The sequence below is a fragment of the Rhincodon typus genome, chromosome 5, assembly GCF_021869965.1.
Source record: "Rhincodon typus isolate 14 chromosome 5, sRhiTyp1.1, whole genome shotgun sequence".
NCBI lineage: Eukaryota > Metazoa > Chordata > Chondrichthyes > Orectolobiformes > Rhincodontidae > Rhincodon > Rhincodon typus.
The window spans coordinates 4123615-4151093 of NC_063336.1; the positions used below are offsets into that span (position 1 = coordinate 4123615).

The following is a 27479-nucleotide window of genomic DNA, read 5'->3' on the forward strand; positions in this document are numbered from 1 at the left end:
CCCGTTTGTTTTGACAGGTGAAAGCTCGCCTCATAAAGATGGGAATTTTGAATTCCATGAATATTTTTCTGCGCCAAGAAATTGATCGAATGCAGAGGGTTATTACAATGCTCCGGAACTGTCTGAACGACTTAAAGTTGGCTATAGAAGGGACCATCATCATGAGCGAGGTGCAGATGCAGCTCACAATTCATTGCAGGCCCAGTCCAACCATTTGTAAATGTGGCTATGTTAAAGAAAGTTGTTTCCTTAAGACAAGAAGAAATAGGAACAGGAGTAGACTGTTCAACTATCCCCCTGTCTGAGCCTGCTGTGCCATCCAATAGGAACATTGCTGATCTGACACACTTTACATCCACGTTCCTGCCATTTCCCCATAAGCCTCGATTCCCCTAGTGGTCAAAAACCTATCTATTTAGACCTTATATATAAGGACTCTGCCCCCACAATTTTCTGGAGCAGGAATTCAAAATACTCACAACTTTTAGAGAAAAGAAATTCTTCCTCATGTCAGTCTTAAATTGATGCCCCTTTATTCTGAGTTTATGTCTTCTTTCCCTATACTTTCATTTACCCTGATAAGACTCTTAAGAATTCTATATGTTTCAATGAGATCACCTCTCCTTCTTCTAAATTCCAATAATAACAGTCCAAACCTATTTAACCTTTGCTCATAAGCCAATTCCTCCATAGCAGAGATCATCCCAGTGGACCTTCTCTGAATTGCTTCCAGAGAAACAATTTTGTTTCTCAAACAGAGAAACCAAAACTGCTCACAGTATTCCAGATGCGGTTTCACCAACACCTTATACAGTTGCAGTAAGATTTCCCTACTTCCCTCCTTGAAATAAGGGCCAACATTCAATTAATGTTCCTGATTACCTGCTGCAACTGTATGTGAGCTTCCTGTGTTTCATGTACAAGTATTCTGAAGTTCCTTTGTATTGCAGCTTTTATCTATTTAAATTATATTCTGCTCTTTTGCCCACACTTCCAAAATGAACATTTTTCCACATTTTACTCCATTTGCTGAATTTTTGCCTCCTTACTTAACCTGTCAATATCTCTCTGTAAGCTGTTTCTATCCCTCTTGCAATCTGTCTCTCCATCTACTTTTGTGTCATCTGGAAATTTGGCCACAGTTCATTTACTTCCTTCCTCCAAATCATTAATATATATTATAAGCAATTGCAGTCCCATCACTGATCACTGAGGAAACCCACTGGTCACAGGTCGCCAACCTGAAAAAGAACCCTTATCCCTACTTGCTAGTTCCTGCCAATGAGGCAATTCTCAATAAACCACCTCCAACACCATGGGCTTTTAATTTGTGTATTAACATTTTGTGAAGTATATTGTTAAAAGTCTTCTGGAAGTCTAAATACAACACATTTACTGGTTTCCCCTCTATTCACTCTGGCTGAGACTTCCTCAAAAAACTCAAATTGGTCAGACACAATTTTCCTTTCATAAAGCCATGGCGACTCTGCTTGATTAGATTATGATTTTCCAAATGTTCTGCCATTACTTCCTTAATAATTGATTCAACACTTTTCTAAGAATAAATGTTTAGCTAATTGGCCTATAGTTATCCACCTTTTGCCTCCATCCCTTTTTGAATAGGGGAATCACATAAGCAGTTTTCCAATACTCCAGTATTTCTCCAGAATCCAAGGATTATTGGAAAATTACAACCAATGCATCCACTATCTCTGTGCCAACTTCTTTTAGGATCCTATGTTGCAAGCCATTAGGGCTAGGGGACTTATTCGCCTTTGACCCCATTAAGTTGTCTAATGCTACTTCTCTAGTGATGGTGAGGGCACTTAATTCCTCCCCAGTATTTAGTATTAATGGAATGTTCAAAGTAGGTTCGACCATTAAGACTGATACAAAACATCTGTTTTGTACCTCTACCATTTCCTTCTTCCCAATACCCATCTCCCCCAAGGTCATTTTCTAAGGGGCCTATGTTCGCTTTGACCTCTCTCTTTCTTTTTATGTATTTAAAGAAGCTCTTGCTTTCATTTTTTATATTCCTCAATAGTTTGCCCTTGTAATTTATTTTCTCATTCTTTATCATCTCTTTAGTTCTCCTTTGCTGGATTCTGAATTATCCCAGTCTTCAGAGTTATCACTGACCTTTGCCTCCTTATATATTTTTTCTTTCAAACTTAATATTCTTCTTAATTCTGTGGTATAGCCATAGTTGGTTTATTCCTCTCTCGGGATCTTTTGTCCTTACTGGGATGTATTTTTGCTCAGAGCTATGAATTACCTCCTATGATGTCAGGCATTGCTTACTTACTGTCATTCTTGCTAATCTAGCTGCTTAGTACACGTTAGCTAACTCTATCCTCATTTCAGTGTAATTCCTTTTCTGAAGTTAAGCACAGTTGTTTCCAACCCAGGGTTCTCATTCTTGAATTTAATATTAAGTTGTATCATGTTGTGATCTCTACTTTGTAGGGGATCTTTTAATCCGAGGTCATTTATTAAACTTTCCACATTACCCATTACCAGATCCAAGACAACCTGCTCCCTGGTTAGCTCTGGGAAACTACCCTGAATGGTCTCTGTGAATTTGTTGTCATAGCTACCTTTTCCAATTTGATTAATCAAATCAACATTAAGATTAAAGTCACTGATAATTTTTGCTCTATTCTTTTTATATGCTCCTATTATTTGTTGATGTATCACCGTTCCTATGGAATGACTACTGTCTGGGGGTCTGTACACGACTACTACCAGTGTCTTCAACTCCCCCTCCCACTCCCTGGACGACATGTCCATCCTGGGCCTCCTCCAATGTCATAACGATGCCACCCGAAAACTGGAGGAACAGCATCTCATATTCTGCCTTGGAACCCTACAACCCAATGGTCTCAATGTGGACTTTATGAGCTTCAAAATCTCCCCACCTCTGACCTCATCCTAAGACCAGCCCTCCCTCTCGTCCCCGGCTCCTTGACCTGTCCGTCTTCTCTCCCATCTATCCGCTCCTCCCACCTCACTGACCAACCCTCATCCCCACTTCCTACCTACACTCTCCTTTACTAGCTTCATCCCCGCATCCTTGGCCTGTCTGTCTTCTCTCCCACCTGTCTGCTCCACTATCCACCTTCTATCACCACCTCCCCTTCTCTCTATTTATTTCAGAGACCCCTTCCCCTCCCCCATTTCTGAGAAGGGTCCAGACCCGAAATGTCAGCTTTCCTGCTCCTCTCATGCTGCCTGGCCTGCTGTGTTCATCCAGTTTCACACCTTGTTATCTCAGACGCCAGCATCGGCAGTTCCTACTATCTCTTCTTTCCCTTACTGTTTTTTATCTCCCCAAATGGACTCTAAGCGTGGATCATCTCTCACAGCTGTCTTTATTTCATTTCTTATTATCAGTGCTACCCCACCTTTTCCATCTATCCTGTCTTTCTGATTGATCAAATATCCTTGAATGTTAACTTTCCAGTTTTGACTTCCTTGTAACTATGTTTCCCTAATGGCTATGCGGTCATATTTATTTACCTCACTTAGCACCATCAGTTTGTGTACCTTATTCCAAATGCCAAATGTATTAAGATACAATGCCTTTAAATTTGTTCTATAATCAAATTTTCCTGTGTTTTTATGTTTCCTTGGAGCAAAATGACATTCACACATTCTGCCCCTTTGATTTTCATTAAGTCTTTATCTTTACCTTGGGCTTGTAGCAAATTGGTATAGGTAGATACATGGAACATTTATCTGGGTATGGCAGTGGGGATGTGGGGTCAGGATTATAGTCACATTCCCTGCCCTGAACTGAATAATATCCAGCTTCATCTTCAACCAATCCCCAATCAGAACTATTCCTTTCATCCCCTAATCTCCGTACAGGTCCCAAAACACAGAGTAACCCTCTCTGGCTGAAAAGCTGTGACTTCAAGGCATCAATTTCCTTTTGGTATTTAGAATGATCAGCATTCTGCACTTGTTGCTCATCCTCTGCTTGGTATGATACTTTAACTGATGTCTGGAGATCCTTACATTTACTTTCCCATTCCTAAGTGTTAATATCTGACTCTTCAAACTACTTCTGTGCCTTTCCAGCATTTCTGTTTACTGTCTCAAATTGACTTTGATCGTTTGAAAAAAAGGGTAGAATGTTGGCTCAGCATTGCTGTCTCACAGTACTAGGGACCTGGGTTCGATTCCACTCACAGGCGACTGTCTGTTTGCACATTCTCCCGTGTCTGCTTGGATTTCCTTTGGGTGCTCCAGTTTCCTCCTACAGTCCAAAGATGTGCAGGTTAGGTGGATTGGCCATGCTAAATTGCCCATAGTGTCCAGGGATGTTTTCGGTTATGAGGGTTGACCAAGGGAAATGCAGGGTTATAGGGATAGTGTGGGGGAGTGAGTTTGAGTGGGATGTGTCGTGTCAACTTGTTGGGCCAAATGGCCTGTTTCCATACTGTAGGGATTCTAAGGATTTGAGAGGTAAACTATCTTCTTCTGATTGGCAGTCTCTAGGGATTTAACCTTTCCCTTTAACTGTGTGTTTTCTGACTAGAAAACAGCTGTTTCCTAACTGACCACCTCTAGGGTATTAAGTCTCTATTTTAGTTCTGCATTTTCTGACTTCAATTCACTTATCTTAGCATTTCTCTGCTTTAACATATACTTTCATGTACCAAGATTCTGCAAAAAGACAAAAAATTCCCATCAGCCCACCTTCTTTACGTATGCACTTTCCCACAGACTTCCTAACTGACTTTAACAAATGATCCAGTGCCCCAGGACTAGTAACATCACAAGATTGCCAAGACTCTATCCATTTCTTCAATTTCTTATTCAACTATTCCGTTACTCAGTTCTCCCGTTCAGATTGATTGTCTGCCATGTTTTCAAGCTAAGTTCCAAGGCCAAATTCAATGGAAAGAAAAATGTAAATGCTCCAATTAAATCTGAAAATTTATTACCTCTATCCTCATCAACCCACTTGAATTCCTGGCAGTCATGTGGGGCAGTTGCCTTCTTAATTTAGGCTCAAGCAGGATTTCTAAGAACAAAAGGCTGGTAAGTTTGACTTTGGAGCAATTTAAAGTCACTTTAAAGCTCAACCAGAGACATCAATTGTTGCGGGTAAATCAACACAAGTTAGCTCTAATTTTGAATCAGAGATAGTAGGAACTGCAGATGCTGGAGAATCCGAGACAACAAGGTGCAGGGCTGGATGAACACAGCAGGCCAAGCAGCATCATAGGAGCAGAGAGGCTGACGTTTCGGGCCTGCACCTTGTTGTCTTTAGCTCTAATTTGATTGCTTCTTAGGAAATCTCACAAACAATCAAGTACTGAAACAATGATTTTAAACCTAATTACATGTAGCAACCAAAACAAGACCCCTCAATTAAGCAAGTTAAATCCCACACACACACCCAGTTAATGTTGGAATATGGCCAGAATTTCACCAACATTGTCTATCTCTGGAAGTGTCCAGGGTTCAATCCTTGTGCAGTGATGTTCTTCAAAGTGCTGCTACTGACTCGTTCTGGTGTTGGATTCTTATACAATTTTCACTCTTTCAAGTTTGTGGTGCAGCATTATTGATGATTCAATAGATTATTTCATCATCAACATTGATTATATTTCTGGAGACCTCAAGTCTGTAACTTGCTTTCTTATCAGAAGTAGCTTCCCTGTTCCTTGTTACATTCAGGCTTAGCTGTCTGTTTAAAACACAGCTTTGCTGCAATTAACCCCTTTAATTCAGAATATTCAAAGAACAAAGAACAAAGAAAATTACAGTAAAGGAACAGACCCTTCAGCCCTCCAAGCCTGCACCGACACGCTGCCCGTCACAACTAAAACCCCCTACCCTTCCAGGGACCATATCCCCCTATTTCCATCCTGTTCATATATTTGTCAAGACGCCCTTTAAAAGTCACTATAGTATCTGCTTCCACTACCTCCTCCAGCAGCGAGTTCCAGGCACCAACCACCCTCTGTGTAAAAAACTTGCCTTGAACATCATTCTGCACAAAGACTTAATTGCCCATGTGTCATGAGTCTGTTATGGAAAAGGCAAAAGGTGGTCTGTAAACTGAGATTTCAGTTGTGGAAAAGCAGATTTTATTAAAATAAGGCAGAATCTGGTCAAAGTAGACTGAGAACAGCTACTTGAGGGTAAATCTACAGCAGAACAGTGTGAAAGATTAAAAAGAGAATTGGGGAGATTATAGGCCCAACATATTTCCTTTAAGTTGAAATGTAGGAGCAACTAGCCCAGAGATCCCTGAATGTCTATGAATATTCAGAATTGGATAAAGAGGAAAAGTGAAGTGTATAACTGATCCAAAGGGAACAAATCAACTGGTGCCCCAAAGGAGTATAGAATGTGCATTAGGAACTGAAGAAAATAATTAGGAGAGCAAAAATGAAAAACACACTGAAGGACAAGATTAGGAAGAATCCCAAGATTTGCTACATGTTTGTTAGGAAAAAGAGAATAACCAGGGAAAGCACAGGGCCCATTAGGGACCAAGGGGGAAATTGATGTATGGAATCAGAGGACTTTAGTAGAATGTTAAATTATTACTTCACTTAGGAGAAGGGGCTTGTAGGTGCAGAATTCAGGAAGAGGAATTGTGACGTTCTCGAGCAGATTGACAAAGAAAGTAAGGGGGTATTGGATATTTTGTGGACTTGTGCTTTGGGAGACAATGCAGGAAATGACTCAATTGTTAATTTCTTTCTGGCCACAGCAGAGGTGCCAGAGGGCAGGAGGACAGCTAATGTGATTCTACTTTTCAAGAAAGGTGGTAGATGTAAGCCAAGGAATTACAGAAATGAAAGTCTCACATCAGTGAGAGGGAAACTGTTGGAGAAAATTTTCAAGGAGAATATTAATCTCCATTTAGAGACACAAGGTTTGATCAGAATCGTCAGCATGGCTCTATCAGATGGAGGGCATGCCTAACATCTGGTGGAAGTTTTTAAGGAGGTGATAAAGCATATAGATGAGGATAGTGCCGTAGATACAGCTTGTATGGATTTCAGCAAGGCCTTTGACAAGGTTTAAAGGAATAAATGACTGCAGATGCTGGAATCTGTACTAAAAACAAAAAATACTGGCAATCACAATGGACCAGGCAGCATCCATGGAGAGACAGCAAGCTAATGTTTCGAGTCGAGATAACTCTCTTCAGAGCTGACATGTGGAGGCGCCAGCATTTATGCAATACTAGGGGGATGGGTGTGGAGTGCTGGGGGAGCAAGGGTGCTGATAGTGCACGTTAAGTGATTGGAATGTGAGAATGCAGAACACTGATATATCTATCTGCCAGACTGCAAAGAATAGACAGTCCCACTGGGGTAGGGGATGGGAGAGAAAACATGGTGACAGAGAATGCAACAAGTAAAACTAAAAGAAAGGGAAGAAATGGGAGTGTGTTCACAATCTGAAGGTGTTGAATCGAATAATAGGTCCAGAAGGCTGTAAAGTGCCTAGACTGAAGATGAGATGTTGTTCCCCCAGTTAGCGCTGTGTTTCACTCCAGCACTGCAGCATGCCAAGGACAGACAAATGGGCATGCGAGCAGGATGCTGTGTTAAAATGACCAGCTACAGGAAGGTCAGGGTCATGTTTGTGCATATACTGGAGGTGGTCTGCAAACAGTCACCAGTCTGCGTTTGGTTTCTCTGATGTAGAATAGGCCACTTTGGGTGCTGCTTCACCTGGAAGGACTGTTTAGGCCCTCAGACGGTAAGCAGGGATGAGGTGAAGGGATAGGTTATGTACCTTCTGCTGTTACATGGGAAGGTGCCATGAAAAGGTGGGGTATGGTGTTCCACATAGGAGACTGAAAAAGAAATTAAAAACTCATGGTAATCTGGCAAGTTAGATCCAAAATTTGCTAAGAGACAGAGGGTGGTGGTAGATATCAGTTTGTACGACTGGAGGCCAGCACACCACAAGCATAAGTGCTGGGTCCTTTATTGTTCATGATACGTATAAACAATGTAAATGAAACGTAGAAAGATGTTATGCAATATTTTGGGTGATATGAAGATTTGTCAGGTGGTTGACAATGAGGAAGATGGTTTTAGTTACAGGAGGATATAAACAGATTGGTCAGCTGAACTTAACCCTGATAAATGTGAGGTGATGCACTTTGGAAGAAGTATCAAGACAAGGAATGCAGGATACTACGAAGCTCAGAGAAACAGAGGTAACTTGAAGTGCTTCTTCAGAAATCCCTGAAGGTGGCAGGGCAGGTTAATTGTGTAGTTAAATGGCATATGAGACACATGCCTTTATCAGTCGAACCATAGATTATAAAAGCAAGGAGATTATGTTGGAGACATACAGGACTTTGGTTTAGCACAGATAGAATACTGTGTGCAGTATGGCCATGTAATTGTACTGAAGGGGGAGCAGAAGAGATTCACTGGGATGTTGTCTTGGATGGAATGCTTTAGCTACAAAGAGACGATCCATAATCTTGGGTTGTTTACTTTGGAGCAGAGAAAGTTGAGAGAGGATCTAAAAGAGGTGATAAGATTGTGAGGGGCATGGACATGGTGGATAGAAAGCAGCTGCTTCCTCTACTCAAGGTTAGGAACAAGGGGCTTAATTTTAAGCTGGGAGGCAGAAGGTTGAGAGGGGATTTGAGAAAAAATGTTTTCACCTAGATGGTGATGGGAATCTGGAATGCACTGCCCAGAAGGGTAGTTTAGGTGGGTAACCTTAAAACTTTTTAAAAGTACTTGGATGAGCACTTGAATTGTCCCAACATTCAAGGCTGTGACTATTGCTGCAAAGTTGGACTCATGTAGATTTAGCATAACTTGGCAGTACTGACCCAATGGACTGAAGGTCTTCTTCTGTACTGCATGATTCTATGATTTGAAAGACATGGTTTCCCTTTCACGAAGCCATGCTGACTCTACTTGCTGAAACTCATTATATATTGTATTATTTTTCTAAGTACTCCGCTATTGCATCCTTTATAATAGGCTGTAACATTGTCTAAGTGACAAATCTTATTTGGCCTTTAATTATCTTCTTATGCTTCTTTCCATTTTTGAATAAGTTTGTTTAAATGGCGGTTTTCTAGTCCTCTGGAACTCCTGCAGAAACTTCCAGAATCGAAGGTCAGAAATCACAAGACACGAGGTTATAGTCCAACAGGTTTATTTGGACTACAACTTTGTGTCATGTGATTTCTGACCTTGTCCAGCCCAGTCCAACACCAGCACCTCCATATCCAGAATTGAGAGAATATTACCAGTGAATCCATTGTACCTGCTGCTTCCTCCTTAAAATCCTAGGATGCAAGCCAATCAGGCCCAGGAGGCTTATCAGCCTTTAGTCCCATTAGTTTCCCTATCATTTTTCTCTCTTGTGATACTTATTCCATTTAGGTCCTTTTCTCTTTTTGCCACTTGATTATTTAGTAGTTCCAGAATATTATTATTGCGATGGTCTATGAAGACTGATGCAAAGTATTTATTAAACTCCTCTGCTATTTCCTGGTTCCTCAGTATTTGGGCGTTCTCGTTCACTGAAGTGCCTGTGCTCTGAATTCTTTTTCATATGTCTAAAGAGGTTCTTGTTGCCCATTTTGATATTATTTGCTAATTTACCCTCAATGTCTATTTCCTCTACTTATTATTGTTGATTTTTAAACTTATTCCCAATCTCTGGTTTACCACTAATCTTTGCCACACTGTATTCTTTTTTCTTTCATTGAGTCTTAGAAATAGGCCCTACAGCTCATCAAATCCGCATCAATCAGAAGCAACCAACTAACTTAATTCCATTTTCCAATGAAAGAACTGCAGATGCTGTAAATCAGGAATGAAAACAGAAGTTGCTGGAAAAGCTCAGCAGGTCTGGCAGCATTTGTGAAGAAAATATCAGAGTTAACATTTTGGGTCTGTTGACCCTTCCTCAGTTCTAAGTTGCAGTTCTGAGGAAGGGTCACCGGACCCGAAATGTTAACTCTGATATTTTCTTGATATTTTCTTCACAGACGCTGCCAGGCCTACTGAGCTTTTCCAGCAACTTCTGTTTTTGTTCCATTTTTGAACACTTGGCCCAGAACCTTGTATGCCCCTTGGCATTGCAAATGCATATCTAAATACTTATTAAATGTTATGAGGATACTGCCTGTGCCACTATAACGGCCAGTGAGTTCCACATTTCCACCAAACTCTGGGTGAAAAAGATTTTTCTCACATCTCTTCTAAAGTTTCTGCCCTTTACCTTAAATCTATGTCCCCTGGTCATTGATCATAGAACATAGAACATAGAACATTACAGCGCAGTACAGGCCCTTCGGCCCTCGATGTTGCGCCGACCTGTGAAACCAATCTGAAGCCTATCTAACTTAAACTATTCCATTATCATCCATATGTTTATCTAATGACCATTTAAATGCCCTTAAGGTTGGCGAGTCTACTATTTTTGCAGGCAGGGCATTCCACGCCCTTACTACACTCTGAGTAAAGAACCTACCTCTGACATCTGTCCTATATCTATCACCCCTCAATTTAAAGCTATGTCCCCTCATGCTAGCCATCACCATCCGAGGAAAAAGGCTCCCACTGTCCACCCTATCTAATCCTCTGATCATCTTGTATGTCTCTATCAAGTCACCTCTTAACCTTCTTCTCTCTAACGAAAACAGCCTCAAAACCCTCAGCCTTTCCTCATAAGACCTTCCCTCCATACCAGGCAACATCCTGGTAAATCTCCTCTGCACCCTTTCCAATGCTTCCACATCCTTCCTATAATGCGGTGACCAGAACTGTACGCAATACTCCAAGTGCGGCCGCACCAGAGTTTTGTACAGCTGCATCATGACGTCATGGCGCCGAAACTCAATCCCTCTACCAATAAAACCTAACATACTGTACGCCTTCTTAACAACGCTATCAACCTGGGTGGCAACTTTCAGTGATCTATGCACATGGACACCGAGATGTCTCTGCTCATCCACACTACCAAGAATCTTACCATTAGCCCAGTACTCTGTATTCCTGTTACTCCTTCCAAAGTGAATCACCTCACACTTTTCCGCATTAAACTCCATTTGCCACCTCTCAGCCCAGCTCTGCAGCTTAGCTATGTCCCTCTGTAACCTGCAACATCCTTCTGCACTATCCACAACTCCACCAACTTTGGTGTCATCCGCAAATTTACTAACCCATCCTTCTACGCCCTCATCCAGGTCATTTATAAAAATGACAAACATCAGTGGCCCCAAAACAGATCCTTGAGGTACACCACTAGTAACTGAACTCCAGGATGAACATTTCCCATCAACCACCACCCTCTGTCTTCTTACAGCTAGCCAATTTCTGATCCAAACCGCTAAATCACCCTCAATCCCATGCCTCCGTATTTTCTGCAATAGCCTACCATGGGGAACCTCATCAAACGCTTTACTGAAATCCATATAAACCACATCAACCGCTTTACCCTCATCCACCTGTTTGGTCACCTTCTCAAAGAACTCAATAAGGTTTGTGAGGCACGACCTACACTTCACAAAACCGTGTTGACTATCCCTAATCAAATTATTCCTTTCTGGATGATTATAAATCCTATCTCTTATAATCCTTTCCAACACTTTACCCACAACCGAAGTAAGGCTCTCTGGTCTATAATTACCAGGGCTGTCTCTACTCCCCTTCTTGAACAAAGGGACAACATTTGCTAGTCTCCAGTCTTCTGGCACTATTCCTGAAGACAATGACGACATAAAGATCAACGCCAAAGGCTCTGCAATCTCCTCTCTAGCTTCCCAGAGAATCCTAGGATAAATCCTATCCGGCCCAGGGGACTTATCTATTTTCACTCCTTCCAGAATTGCTAACACCTCCTCCTTATGAACCTCAATCCCGTCTAGTCTAATAGACTGATCCCTCCATCAAGGACAAAAGCTTCTTTCTGTCTATCCAATTTATGCCCCTCATAACTTTATGTATCGCAACAATTTTCATGTTATCCTTACATTTCTGATTAACCATAATTGGTTTATCCCCTTCCTAGAATCTTCTTCCTCACTGGGATATATCTTGGCTGTGAGTCATGAAGACCAACATACCATTTGCCTTCTTCACCACCAGCTGGGCCTGCACTCTAACCTTGAGTGATTGGTATACAAGGACACCCAGGCCTCATTCTGTTTCCTCAATATGTAGCCATTCATATCATAATGTGCCTTCCAGGTTTTGCTCCAAAGTGGATAGCCTCACATTTCTCCATATTTTACTGCATTTGCCATTCATTTTGCGAATTATTTTTAAAAACGTTCATTGTTCTTCAACCATTTTTTCTACAAATCACCCTTCCCTGTCCACTCCAACTAACTCAGCACCAATTCTTTCATAAAGACCTTTATTTAAGTTTATTGTAGCTGTTTCTGATCAATGTTTCTCACTTAAAATTTAATGTTAAATTCTACCATGATTGTGTATTAAGTACAATACTAACTGTCCTTCCCATTGCAGAACTTAACAGATGCCTTGGATAATATGTATAATGCCCGAGTCCCTGTGGTTTGGAAGAGGATTTCCTGGGATTCTTCTACATTGGGATTTTGGTTCACAGAATTCCTAGAGAGAAATGCACAGTTTTCTTCCTGGATATTTGAGGGAAGGCCAAATGTATTTTGGATGCCAGGATTCTTTAATCCCCAGGGTATGTACCAGTCATCTAAAGAACAGCATATTTTAACACTAGGCAGGAACCAGTGCTATCTCAATGTGCTTTGCATCATTTACTATTTGCAAATTACAATCATATGTCTGCTACTATTTTGAAAATATAACTTTCTTTAATGATCAAATCTCATCATCAGGAATCTACATTCAATAGTACATTTATACAATACATGACCATTAACAAAATGATTTGTTTCTTTGAAATAATTCTTAACAACAATGTATGTAGATACATATTATTGATGTTAGTGTGTAAAATTATGTTCCTTTTCCCAATTGGACTTTGATACACTCCTGCTTACAATTGGCTTTTTTTAAACTTCAAAAGATTAGAAAATAAATTATGTTATTATTGTTGTTTCTGTGATTTGGACAAGTTGGATGAGCTAGGCACATGGGAAAATGAATGGCAGATGCAGTAAAATGTGGAGAAATGTGAGGCTACCCACTTTGGAGCAAAAACTGGAAGGCACATTATGATATGAATTACTATAAATTGAGAAAGCAGTAAGTGTAACAAGACCTGGATGTCCTTGTATACCAATCACTCAAGGTTAGAGTGCAGATCCAGCTGGTGGTGAAGAAAGCAAATGGTATGTTGGCCTTCATAGCAAGTGGATTTGAGTACAGGAGCAGGAATGTCTTGCTGCACTTACACAAGGCATGGGTGAGACCACACCCGGAATATTATGTGCAGTTTTGGTCTCCTTATCTGAGGAGGGATGTTCTTGCTGTAGATGGTTACCAGACGGATGGTGGGACTGCCGTGTGAGGAGAAGTTGAATTGATTAGGATTATATTCACTAAATCTCTCCTGATGGTCTGGCCCTAATTCCTAGACTGTACCCCTAAGTTCTGGGATCCCCAACTAGTGCAAATAGTTTATCTCCCGTGTCTTTTGCTCCTAATGTCTTGAAGACTTCAATCAGATCACCCCTTAAACCTTCTAAATTCTGGAGACAACTGGCCTAACTTGTATAGTATCTCTTCATAATTTAACCCTCAGAGTCCAGGTATCATTGTTATAAACCTACATTGTACTTTCTCCAAGGCAATTATATACTATCCTGAGGTGTAGTGCCCACAACAGCTCACATTATTCCAAGTGGGGCTAAAGGGATTAAAGGATATGGGGAAAAAGCTGGAAGAGACTTTTGACCTGATCATAATGAATGGTGAAGCAGGCTTAAAGGCCGAATGGCCTACTTCTGCTGCTATGTTTTTCTAAGTTTCTATGAATCCAGGATTATTGGGAAAAAGCAGGAAACTGACTTGATGATCATCAGATCAGCCATCATCTTATAGACTATCAGAGCAGACTCAGTGGGCTGAATGGCCTTCTGGTCTTCTATCTATATATCTAGTAACCTTTCTCAGACTGTTTGCATATTTACATCCTTACATATAGTGGCTAGTACACTGTGCTCCAGGTTTCATCATTTCAAATAATCCACTGTTACATCTTCCACTCTCAGAAAAGTCTTAACAATGGTTAAGGCTATTTTGAAATTACAATCCATGTAATAGAACATAGAACATAGAACAGAGGACAGTACAGCCCCTTCGGCCCATGATGTTGTGCCGAACTTTTACCCTAATCCTAAGGTAATATTTCACAATATGCCACAACAGTTCTGAGGAAGGGTCACTGGACCCGAAACATTAACTCTGATGTTTTCTTCGCAGACGCTGCCAGACCTGATGAGCTTTTCCTGCTTTTACTTGAATACCTAAACACGCTTGTTAGTTTAAAAGAGTCACAGATGCCTCTTACCAAATTTCTATCCTGCCAAGGGCACCAGTTTTTTTTTATGATGGAACTATTGGACAAGAGATATTCCAGACTGAAACCTGGCTCAGTAGACCATAAGTTTTATTTTTGCAACCTAATTACTATAGTTGTCAGATGCTAGATATAATCACAAGATGTTACGAAGGTACTTCTAGCAATAAAAATCAAAGTCAATAACACACAAAGAAAGAAAAAGCAAAGCAATGAATTCTGTCATGGACAAAGAGCGAATGGCATCAATTTAAATTATGATTGCTTTTCCCTTCTGACACTTGAGACAGAGAAATATTATTTGATTTACTTCTTTCCCTTTTTATTCCATTCCATACTGACCTAGACCATTTGGTGTTCCCCAAAATGCATTTTTTTCAGTTTTAATCTCAGAAATAAGCTACACCAAAACCTATAAAATGAAATTAAATTAATGTTTCATTTAATGAAACATCGAAAACATGGGAGAATTGCTTCACTACTTCAATCACACAAACATGTGTCCAAAGTAGAAAGAAACAGGAGGAAAGGAAGGAAGTTGCAATTTATGAATTTATTTTTTAAAAAATCAAAGATGCGTGTATTAGTTAACATGACTTACAATTCAGCGAACCAGTGTCCAATTGGGAATCTGTCAGTTGGTTGATCTTATAGTAATTCTTTTCCTGGGAGCTGGGATGCAGATGGATGGCAGCCAAAGGAACAGCAGAACTTCTTGTATGTAAGGAATTTGTTCAGTGCAGTGAATGTAGTCTGAATTCTCTCTCCAGACGAGATGAATGAATGAGTGATTGAGTAAGTATGTGAGTAATGTTTGATGACCAGTGCAGACACAATGTGTTGAAGGGCCTCTTTCTGTGCTTTAAATCTATGACTAATCCTTCTTCCCAGAAAAAAAAGTCCTTTATTGACACACATCACTGTGCTACATCAGTCTGATTCCTCAGTCAAAAATTTCTTATATAACTGACAGAAGGACAGAAGAACAACAAATATTTGCAGATTCAAGTGGTTGTGAATTTGGAGGTGCTGTTTACAACTCCTTGGTGAATTTCTGCCATGCATCTTGTAGATTGTATACCTTACTGCTACTAAGCATTAATTATGAGTCTTCAGAATTCTTTGCCATAGAGAGCTGTGGGCACAGAATGATATCAAGAAACAGTTGGATATATAGCAAAGGCTATGGGTCCTGACAACATTGCAGAACTTACCACACCCCTAGCCATGCCTTTTAATACCATTACAGCACCGGCATCAGTGTTGTCACTCTCACCTCACCTCTGGAATTCAGCTCTTTTGTCCATATTTGAACTAAGCCTGTAATGAGTTGTGGAACTGAGTGGCCAAACTGGGCGTGAGTGAGCAGGTTGTGCTGAGGAGGTGCTACTTGGTAGCATTGTTGATGACATCACTTTGCTGATGATCGATAGTAGACTGATGAGTAGGGAATTGCTGGGGCGGATTTGTCCTGCTTTTTGTATACAGCACACACCTGGGTAATTTTCTACAGTTAGGTAGATGCCTGTGTTAACTGCACTACAACAGCTTAGCTATGGATGCGACAAGATCTGGAGCATAAGTTTTCAGTACTATTTCCACAATGCTATCAGGGCCCAAAGCCTTTGCAATATCTAGTGCCTCCAGCTGTTTTTTTGAAAACACATGAAGTGAATTGAATTAGCTAAAGGCTGGTATCTTGGTGATTTGGGGACCTCTGGACAATTCCCAAGTTGGAACACCCATTCAGCACTTCTGGCTGAAGGTTGTTGCAAAAGCTTCAGCCTTATTTAGAGTCATAGAGTCATACAGAATGGAAACAGACCCGACAGCCCAACTCGTCCATGCTGACCAGGTTTATCTTTCGCACTGATGTGCTAGTCTCTCCCATTATTGAGGATGGGGATACTTATGGAACCTCCATCTCCAGTAAGTTGTTTAATTGTCCACCATAATTCACAACTAGATGTAGTAGGACTACTGAGCTTGGATCTGATCTGTTGGTTGTGGGATCACTAAGCTCGGTCTATTGCTTGCTGCTTATGCTGGTTGGCATGCAAGTAGTCCTATTTTGTGTCTTCAAGGTAGAGGCAGAGGTGGATAGCTTCTGGTTAGAAAGAAAATAAAAAACTATTGGGGATGGTTGGGAGCATGGAATTTGGAACACACCAATCAGCTATGATTTTTCTGAACGGTGGAGCAGGTTTGAGGGGCCAAATAGCATACTTCTACTCCGATTTGAAATTACATATTGGAATGTCAGGAGAAATGTATCGAACATACATACATGAGAAAGGTATCAGTGGATATGTTTATGGGGTCAAATGAAGACAGGTGGCAGAAACTCGAGAACAACTTAAAAAGTGCAAATGCCATTTGTGCTGAATGGCTTCTATCTACATACTATAAATATTTTGCAATTCTTTGCTACTGAGTCAAATACAATTCAATTCTAATTTACCAAGTGGACTTTTTTTTTGCATAAAAATAAAATAAAAGAAACTGTTTATTTTGTACACAGGATTCTTAACCGCTATGAGACAGGAGGTCACACGTGCACATAAAGGCTGGGCGCTGGACAGTGTCACTCTACACAACGAAGTAACAAAACTGATGAAAGAGGAGATCAAAATACCACCCCCGGTTAGTATAAATGAATAATACCAATAGAAATAGACCAGGAATAGGCTGTTCAGCCCCTTGAGTCAGGATCCACCGTTCAATAGGGTCACGGTTAAGCTAATCTGGCATTTATCATCCACTTTCCAGCATTTTCCCCATAATGCATGATTCCTCTACTGAGTCTATCCATCTTAGCCTCAACTGCACACAAGGACTCTGCCACCAAAGCTCATTGTTTAACGGAGTTCAAAAGACTCTCAACTACACAGAAGAAATTCACCCTGATCTCTGTAATAAATTGGCACCCATTTATTCTGAAACTATGCTCTCTGGTCCTAAACTTCGTGTGGGAAACATCCTCTCAATATTTATCCTATCAAGCCGTTTAAGCATCGTATATGTTTCAATGAGATCATCTCTCATTCTTTGAACTTTCAGTGAGTAGAGTCCCCATCTGTTCAGCCTTTGCTCAGAAAACAATCCATCCATATCAGGTATCATCCTACTGAGCCGTCTATGAACTGCCTCCAACGAAATGATATATTTCCTTAAATAAGGGAACAAAACTGCTCACAGTACTCCAGATATGGTCTCACCAGCACCTTGTACATATGCAGTAAGACTTCCCTACTCTTATATTCCGCACCCCTTGAAATAAGGGCCAACATTCCATTAACCTTCCAGATTACTTGCTGCCCCTGTGTGCTAGTTTTCTGAGTCTGTTGCAGCTTTCTACAGTTTTTCTCTCTTTAAATAATACTCTGTTCTTTTCTTCTCCCTTCTAAATTAAACAACTTCACATTTTCCCACATTAGACTCTATTTCCAAACTTTTCCCCACTTACTTAACTTATCCATATCTTCCTGTAAACTGTTTATTCAATCTGACAACTTGCCTTTCCACCTATTTTTGTGTTGTCTACAAATTTGGCCACAGTACATTTGCTTCTTTCCTCCAGGTCATTAACATATATTGTAAACAGTTACAGTCCCAGCACTGATCTCTGCAGAAGCCCACCGGTTACGGGTCACCAATCTGAAAACGAATGCCTAGCCCCAGTGTTTCCTGCCCATTAGTCTACCCTCTATCCATGTCAATATACTATTTCCAACAATGTGAGTTGTTATTGTATGATTTAACCTTTTGTGAGGTACCTTGTCGAAACCCTTCCAGAAATTCAAATAAAACTCATCTAATTGTTCCTCTATACCTACTATGGTTGAGACTACCTTGAAAAACTCAAACAACTTAGCCAGACGTGATTTCCCTTTTCATGAAGTAATGCTGGCTCTGCTTTATAGATTATGATTTTCCAAATGTTCTGCTGACACTTCCTTAATAATTATTTGTAATACCTTTCCAACAATAGAGGTAGACCTATTGGCCCACAGTTACCCACTTTTTGCCTCCCTCCTTTATGAATAGAGTTCTAACATTCGCAGTTTTCCAATCCTCTAGAATTCTCCAGAATCTAATGCTTTTCAGAAAATTACGAGCAATGCATCCACAATCTCTGTAGCGACCTCTTTTAGGATCTTAGGATGCAAGCAATCAGGGCCAGAGGTCTTATCTGCCTTTAGCCCAAACAGGAACAAAAACAAAGTTGCTGGAAAAGCTCAGCATGTCTGGCAGCATCTGGGAAGGAAGAAACAGAGTTAATGTTTCAGGTCCGGTGACCCTTCCTCAGAACTGGGTCATCAGTTCTCAGAACTGAGGAAGGGTCACCGGACCCAAAACGTTAACTTTGTTTTTTCCTTTACTTTTCCTTTCCTTACCTGCTGAGCTTTTCCAGCAACTTTGTTTTTGTTCCTGATTTACAGCATTCGCAGTTCTTTCAGTTTTTAATTAGCCCAAACAACTTGTCTAATACTACTTCTCTCCTGACAGTGATGGTACTTGATTCCTTCTCCATATTAATTAAAATTAATGGTATGTTCAAAGTACCTTCCACCATAAAGACTGATTCAAAATATATCTTTAACTCTTCTGACATTTCCCATAACCATCTCCTCAGATTCATTTTCTAAGCAGACTGTTTTCACTTTGACCTGTATCTTCTGTTTTACATATTTAAAGAAAGTTTTGTGTTCTGTTTTTATGTTGCTCACTAGTTTGCTCTTGTAGTTTATTTTCTGTCTCTTTATTATCTTTTTAGACTTCCTTTGCTGGATTTTGAATTGATCCCAGTCTTCGGGCTATCATTGACATTTGCTTGCTAATATGCTTTATCTTTCAACCTTATAATTTCTTTACCTTCCTTGGTTAGCCATGGTTGGTTTAAACCTCCCTTTCTTTCCTAAAGACTGGGATTTATGTTTGCTGAGAGTCATGAATTACATCCTGCAATGTCTGTCACTGCTTGCTTACTGTCATTCTGCTGATCTATCTGTCCAGTTCGCTTTAGCCAACTCTGTCCTCATTTAATTGTAATTCCCTTTATTTAAGTTAAACGCATTTATGACCCAAGTTTCATGCTGTCAAACTGACTATTAAATTCTATCATGTTACTTCCTCTGGAGATCTTTTACTCCAAGGTCATTTATTAAACCTACCTTATTACCCATTACCAGATCCAAGGTATCCTGCTCCTTGGTTGGCTCCATGACATATCACTCTAGGAAACTATGCCTCATGCACTCCATGAATATGTTGACGTGGATATTGTTTCCAATTTGATTAACCCAATCAAAATGAAGATTAAGGTCACCCATAATTACTGTTCTATTCTTTTTACATGCTCCTATTATTTGCTTTTCCTTCAGAATGGTTACTGTCTGGGGTCTGTGTACTACTCCTACCAATGTTTTCTTTCCCTTACTGCTTTCTTTTATCTCTGTCCAGATGGACTATATCATCTGAGCCTAATTTGTCCCTCAATTCACTTCATCCCTTATTAATGATGCTACCCAACCACCTTTTCCATTCTTCCTGACTATCTGAAGTCAAATATCCCTGAATGTTCCCAGAATGATATTCTTTTACCTCAATTTGCATCTACCTTATTCTGAATGCTGTTTGCCTTAAAATACAAAGCATTTATGTTTGTTCTATTAACAACTTACTCTACACTTTTATGGTGTTTTGGTCCAATATGACAGGCACACATTCTGTCCTGTCCCTTTGTTTTCTTGGTAACAAGCAGCCCATCACTAATGTGGAATCCTACCTTCTCCTTTATCGCATTATTATCTAATTTTGCATGCAACTGAACTCATCCAAGTATTTAGTTTAGTGTCCTATCAGCAGCCCTAGTTATGTGATTTCCTAAGACTCTGGTCCCAGCATGATTTAGATGGAGCCTGTTGGAACAGTGTCTTTGTTCCTTAGTATTGCTGCCAGCGTACTGTGAATTCTAACTTATATCTCGCACAACAATTTTAGAGCCATGCATTCATCTCTTTAATCTTGTTGACCCTATCCCAATTAGCTCATGGCTCAGGTACTAATCTGGAGATATTATTACCTTTTTGGTCCAGCTTTTCAATTTGGCCCCTAGCTGCTTATATTCCTTCAGTAGAATCTCTTTCCTCATTCTACCTATATCATTGGTGCCTACGTGGACCATGACAACTGGATCTTTGCCCTCCCACTCCAAGTTCCACTGCAGCCCAGATGAGATATCCTGGGACACCAGGCAGGCAACACAGCCTTTGGCACTCTCAATCTTGACCAGAGAACAGTGTGTTTTCCCCTGACTATACTATCCCCGATTACAAATACATTTCTCTTTTCTTCCGCCTTTTGAATGGCTGCCTGTACCATGGTGCTATGGTCAGATTGCTCATCCTCCCTACAGCCCCTGCTCTCATCCACACAGGGGGTAAGAGTCTCAAACGTGTTATTCAAGCTCAAGGGCTGAGGCACTACCTCCTGGATCCCTCTACCTGCCTCGCATGTACTCACACCCTCCTGTTCCTGACCACGGACTGAATGTGGGGTAGTTAATCTAAGGGATGTGACTGCCTCCTGAAACACAGCATCCAGGTAACTCTTTCCCTCCCCGATGTGTCACGGTGTGTGAAGCTAAGACTCTAGCTCATCAACTGAACTGAAATTCCTTAAGCGACCAACACTTGCTACACTATGTCATCTCAAAGTATTTTGGCCAACTAGGAATTAAATTCAGAAAAAATAAATGAACTGATTGTATCCAAAATTTTGGTCCTAGCCAAAGTCACTCTCTACACTAACTGTTGGAACTGAGATGGTCAGTTTTAATTGGCTGAATTAGCTTCTTTGGAGGTGGTGTAGATATTGAATTTTTCTTTAGGAATGTAAATTTGCAATGATAAGGACTTTCGGTGAAAAGAGAAAAGAGAGAGCAAAGGTTTTTGCTCTTGGCAAGTTAGCTCCCTGCCTGTGTTCAAATCTAGTAATTTTTATTACATTCACAAATTTCTTGAAAGTATTGCTGACTTCAAGTCTCCAGGCAAGCAGCTCATTTTCTTTACAAATGCAACATTTTTGCCCTGCTACATCCAGTATACTTCGCTTTTCCATCAGCTAGAAGGCACAAGTCAGGTCAGGAGTACTGTCCTGAGAGTCAATAATTAAGCGGACAGCTTTGTCCCAGTTTAAAACCCAGCCAGCACCTTATGGCTGAGATAACAAGGTGTAGAGCTGGATGAACACAGCAGGCCAAGCAACATCAGAGGAGCAGGAAGGCTGACATTTCGGGCCTAGACACTTCTTCAGAAAATCTGATTGCTGCTTGGCCTGCTGTGTTCATCCAGCTCTACACCTTGTTACCTCAGATTCTCCAGCATCTGCAGTTCCTACTATCCCAGCACCTTATAGCTTTTCTCCATCAAGAGTGGGCAGTGTAGTAACATGCATGATCCACAATATTTAAAGTATTCTTTCCAAAAATGCCACGAAACAGATATACACGTTCACAATAGTTATACAGAATGAAATAGCTGGTCATAATGATAGGATTAATATGAGTTCAGAAGTTTGTCTCAGAGTCAGTATGACACCAAGGGTGATAACAGACTGGTTTATTCTCAGACTATTGCCAGGGAGAAGTGAAGAGCCAGGTAAGTAAGGATGGAGCTTGGAAAGAAGAGTTCAGCAGAATGTAGATAGAAACTGGATATAGTTATTGAGAAATTGGCATGCAACATTAAATGCATAATGAGCGTATCAATTTCATACTGTAACAGCCTGTTCTATATAGATTTTTTTTGTTGGTACACGAGATGTGAACATTTCTGGGAAGTCCAACATTTGTTGTCTCTTCATAATTGGCCTTGTGAAGGTGGTGATGAAGTGCCTTCTTCAGTCAGCAGTCCATGTGATGTAGATACACCCAATGGTGGTTTTCTGGCCCTAACCCAATTGCAAAAGTAAAGGAGTGTCAATATAGTTCCAATTCACGATACTTAGAGGGCAATTTGTAGGTGGTATTTTTGCAAAATAAGTGTAGCAGATGCATATCAAGATCATAGAGATCACATTTGGAGGGTACTGTTGAAGGATAATTGTCAAAGACTGCAGTGCATCTTTCAAATTGTGCACATTACTGCCACTGTTCATTTGTAATGGAGATAAGGAATAAGGTGATATTTGGGCAACTTTGTCCCAGCTACATTTGACTGTTTCGTATCTTGTACGAGCTACACTCATCCAGGCAAGTGGATAGTAGTCCTGACTTCTGCCCGATAGATGGTGAACAGGAATTGGGAAGCCAGAAGTTGAGCTACTCATCAAAAAATTCCTAGCGTCTGAACTGCTCTCATAGCAGCATTTATATGAATTGCTGTGTTCAGTTTCTGACTAATCATAAATCCCAGAATGCTGAGATGATTGTGAGATTAAGTGATGGCAATGCCATCGCATGTGATCGAAAATATGGAAGGATTCTCCCTTGTTGGAGATGGAATTCAACTGCCATTTGTGAAGCGCAAATATTATCCTTCACTTATCACCCAGGCCTTGAATATTGTCCAGGTTTTGCTGCATACAAGAACAGACTGCTTCAGGACCAGAGTTGCTAGTGTTAGTGAGCATTGTGCAATAATTAGTGAAAATCCAATCTTAAGAGTTATGGAGTCATAGAGTAATACAGCATTGGAACAGGCCCTTCAGCCCAAATTGCTGACCACGGTGACCATTCAGCTAGTTCCAATTGCTCGCATTTGGTCCATATCCTTCTAAAGCCTTCACATCTATGTATATATCCAAATGTCTTTTTTTAAACGTTGCTATTGTACCTGCCTCAACTATTTTCTCTGGCAGCCCATTCAATATACGCACCACTCTCTCCATAAAGTTGCCCCTCAGGTCCTTCTTAAATCTTCCACGTGACACCTTAAACCTATGCCCTTTAGTTTTCAATTCCCCATCCCTGAGAAAAGGATGATATGCATTCATCCTATCTATGCCCCTCATGATTTTATACATCTCAATAAGGTCACCCCTCAATCTCCTACATTCCAAGTAATAAAGTCTTCTCCTGGCCAACCTCTTCCCTATAACTCAGGCCGATCGGTCCTGGCAACATCATCATAAATCTTCTTTGCACACTTTCCAGTTTAACTATGTCTTTCCTATAACATGGTGACCAAAACTGTACACAATACTCCAAGTGCGGCCCCACCAATGACTTACACAACTGTAACATAATGTTCCAACTCCTATACTCAATGCCTAGACCAATGTAGGACAGCATGCTAAAGGCCTTCTTCACCACCCTGCTTACCTGTGATACTGCTTTCAACAACTATGTACTTGTACTACTAGGCTCCTCTGTTCATCACCACTCCTCAGGACCTTACCATTTACTGTAATAAGTCCTCCCTTGGTTTGACTTTCCAAAGTGCAACACCTCACACTTATTGGTAATGAATTGCATTTGCCAATCTTCAGCCCACTTCCCCATCTGATCAAGATCTCTCTGTAATTTTTGATAACCTTCTTCACCATCAATGATACCTCCTAATTTTGTATCATCTGCAAACTTACTAAGCATGCTTTGTACATTCACATCCAGATTATTTGTGTAAATAATAAATAGCAAAGTTCCCAGCACTGATCCCTGTGGCACACCACTAGTCACAGGCCTCCAATCCGAGAAACCACCTTCAACCATCACCCTCTGCTTCCGACCGTTGAACCAATTTTGAATCCAATTAGCTAACTCTTCCTGGATCCCATGCAACCTAACTTTCATGACTAAGCTGCCATGCAGGACCTTGTCAAAGGCCTTAGTAAAGTCCATATAGACAACATCCACTACCCTACCCTTACCTATCCTCTTGGTTACTTCTTCAAAAAACACTAAAAGATTTGTCAAACACAACTTCCCGTGCACAAATCCATGCTGACTATCCCTAATCAGAACTTGACTATCCAAATGTTGGTTGAGCCTGTCCCTCAATATCCTTTCCAATAACTTGCCTACCACTGATGTCAGGATCACTGGCCCACAGTTCCCTGGCTTATCTTTGCTACATTTCTTAAACAATGGAACAACATTAGCCATCCTCCAGTCTTCTGGAACTTCACCAGAGGCTAAAGATGAAGCAAAAATCTCTGCAAGGGCCTCTGCAATTTCTTCCCTAGCCTCCCACAATGTCTGAGGATGGACTTGGTCAAGCCCAGGGGATTTATCCACCTTAATGCAATCTAAGGCTGCAAACACCTCCTCTCTGTTAATCTGTTTCCCTTATTTCCTTAACATCCATGATTCTCTCATTTTTAATGAATATTTCTCCCCAATCTCCTGTGGCTCCACACTTAGTCAGCCATGCTGATATTTAAGGGGACCTATTTTCTCTGTAGCCATCCTTTTACTTAAAGTTTTTGAGAAGAATTGTAGTGTGGTATTCACTTCAGCCCGATAGCTTAAACCCAATGTATGCCTTCTTCTTTTTCCTGACCAGAGCCTCAATATCCCTCATCAGCCAGGGATTCCTAAACCTGCCAGCTTTTCCCCTTAACCCTAACAGGGACATACTGTCACTGGACTCTTGATATCAACTTTTGAAAGACTCCCATTTGCCAGTCATTCCTTTTCCTTCAAACAGACTCACCCAATCGAACTCTGCTAGATCCTGCCTAATGGCCCTAAAATTGGGCCTGCTCCAGTTTAGCACCTTAACCTGTAGACCTGTCCTATGTTTTTTCCATAACTATATTAAAACTAAAAGAGTTATGGTCACTGGAGCCAAAGTCCTCTCAGACTGACACTTCAGTCACTTACCTGACCTCATTTCCTAAGAGAAAGTCCAGTGTTACACCATCCCCAAGTAGGGCCCTCTACATATTGATTTAGGAAATTTTCTTGCACACATTTGACAAATTCCACCCTGTCCAGGCTTTTACACTCTGGGTGGCCCAGTCAATACAGGGGAAATTAAAATCTCCAAGCAATACCATGTTATTCCTACAGGCATCTACAATCTCTCTACACATCTGCTCCTCTAGTACCCCCTTGCTATTTAGGGGTCTATAGTACAGTTCCAACAGAATGACCATCCCCTTCTTGTTTCTAAGTTCTAACCATATGGCTTCATTTGATGACCCCTTAAGAATGTACTCTCTAAGCACTGTTGTTATGTCCTCCCTTATCAAAAGGGCAACTCCCCCTGCTCACTTACTTTTACTTCTGTCACGTCTGTAGCTTCTGTATCCTGGAACTTTGAGCTGCCAGTCCTGCCCTTCTCTCAGCTATGTTTCTGTTATGGCTATAATGTCCCAGTCCCCAGAGCCAATCCATACTCGGACCTCATCTGCCTTACCAGTCAGGCCTTGTGCTTTGAAATAAATGCACTTTAAACCAGAAGTCTTTTCCCTCCCTTTACTGTGCCCTAGCTATCATTATTATGTTGGTTGAAAGCATATTGATGAAACAGCTGATGTTGTGGGCAGAGGACACCTGAGGAATACCTAAAGAGATGTCCTAGAACTGAGATGATTGATTTTTAACAACCACACTATCTTCCTTCAACCAGCAGAAAAGATTTCTCTCTATTTCCCATTGACTGTACTTCTGCCAGGGCTTCTTGTTGGATAGTACTGAATAGATTTTTACAACAATCCAGTAGCTTCCTGGTTACTAACACTGAGGATTATTAAATGCTTTTATTAATTAATCTAATTTATAGTTTACCTGCTGTCATTGTTCTCGCACATTAGCCTCTGGAATATTACCAAATAACAGTAGCATGCTGTTATTACTGCACTCCAGGCAAGAAGAGAGTCACATGGCATAATTAAGATTGCAATAAACGATTGAATAATTTTTGTGAAAACTTGCATAAATGTGAGAAAAATGCAAGATGATCTGTTCAGAATGAGAGAGGAAAAGTTTGTTTTGTACTACTGCAGCAAAGACATAATTGGACAACGTATCACAACAAAATTGGGCAAATTACCTTCCTCTGATCTTTAAACATTAATGCTTTTATCTTTTTCCTACATTTTGTTAACATTCAGTCTCTGTCTGCTTGCCTGGCAGGAGGGAGTGTACATTTATGGCCTTTACCTCGACGGAGCAGGTTGGGACCGGAGAAATATCCGACTGACTGAATCAACTGCCAAGGTCCTCTTTACAATGCTACCCGTCATTTATATGTTTGCCATCAATTCCACTGCACCCAAGGATCCAAAACTGTATATCTGTCCAGTTTATAAGAAACCACAACGTACAGACCTGACATTCATTACTGCCCTCTGCCTGAAAACAATCCAGCCACCTGACCATTGGATCCTGAGAGGGGCAGCTCTGCTCTGTGATATCAAGTAGAACAGCAGATGCTCAGTTGGCGCAGAAAGTGTCTTAGACCAAGATGTTTTAACAGTAATGTGACTGAATTTAAATATCAAGGCACAAATCTAATCTACATCTACTTGTCAGAAGAAGAAAAAATGTTCATCAACACAAAAGCAATCCATTATTTCATTATTCAATAAATTAATTGATGCTTGAGATGGTATTGTTTATTCTCTTATTTCTCAACTCCACATTTAATTATTTCACTAACTGTAAGCGTCTCAACAAAATAAACATTGGCAAGGCCTTCAGGGTGAATACGCCTGGTCTTCACTGAAATAATGACATGAGCCAGCTCTGGATTACACTCAGTGCCATATGCTAGTAACAGTAGAAACAGCATGATATAGCAGAAGAATATGTGGCTGAGAAATGGTGCAACAGCGAGGGTTTCAGATTCCTGGGCATTGGGACCAGTTTTTGGGAAGTAGGACCATTTCAAACTGGGCAGGTTACACATGGTCTCAGAGATAGTAGGAACTGTAGATGCTGGAGAATCTGAGATAACAAGGTGTAGAGCTGGATGAACACAGCAGGCCAAGCAGCATCAGAGAAGCAGGAAGGCTGACGTTTTGGGCCTAGACCC

The 27479-nt window shown here is 40.7% G+C and overlaps 2 protein-coding genes across 2 annotated transcripts in view; both read left to right on the plus strand.

Moving 5' to 3' along the window:
* LOC109918465 (dynein axonemal heavy chain 8-like) overlaps positions 1 to 26866 on the plus strand; it is an 876900-nt gene extending 850034 nt beyond the window's left edge. Inside the window, exons 67-70 of the mRNA XM_048596621.1 lie at positions 18 to 170; positions 12498 to 12687; positions 17015 to 17136; positions 26579 to 26866. Coding sequence (XP_048452578.1) covers positions 18 to 170; positions 12498 to 12687; positions 17015 to 17136; positions 26579 to 26866 — 753 coding nt within the window. The remainder of the gene's footprint in view (positions 1 to 17; positions 171 to 12497; positions 12688 to 17014; positions 17137 to 26578) is intronic.
* LOC109930964 (dynein axonemal heavy chain 8-like) overlaps positions 1 to 27479 on the plus strand; it is a 2199840-nt gene that overhangs the window by 1071716 nt on the left and 1100645 nt on the right. The window lies entirely within an intron of this gene.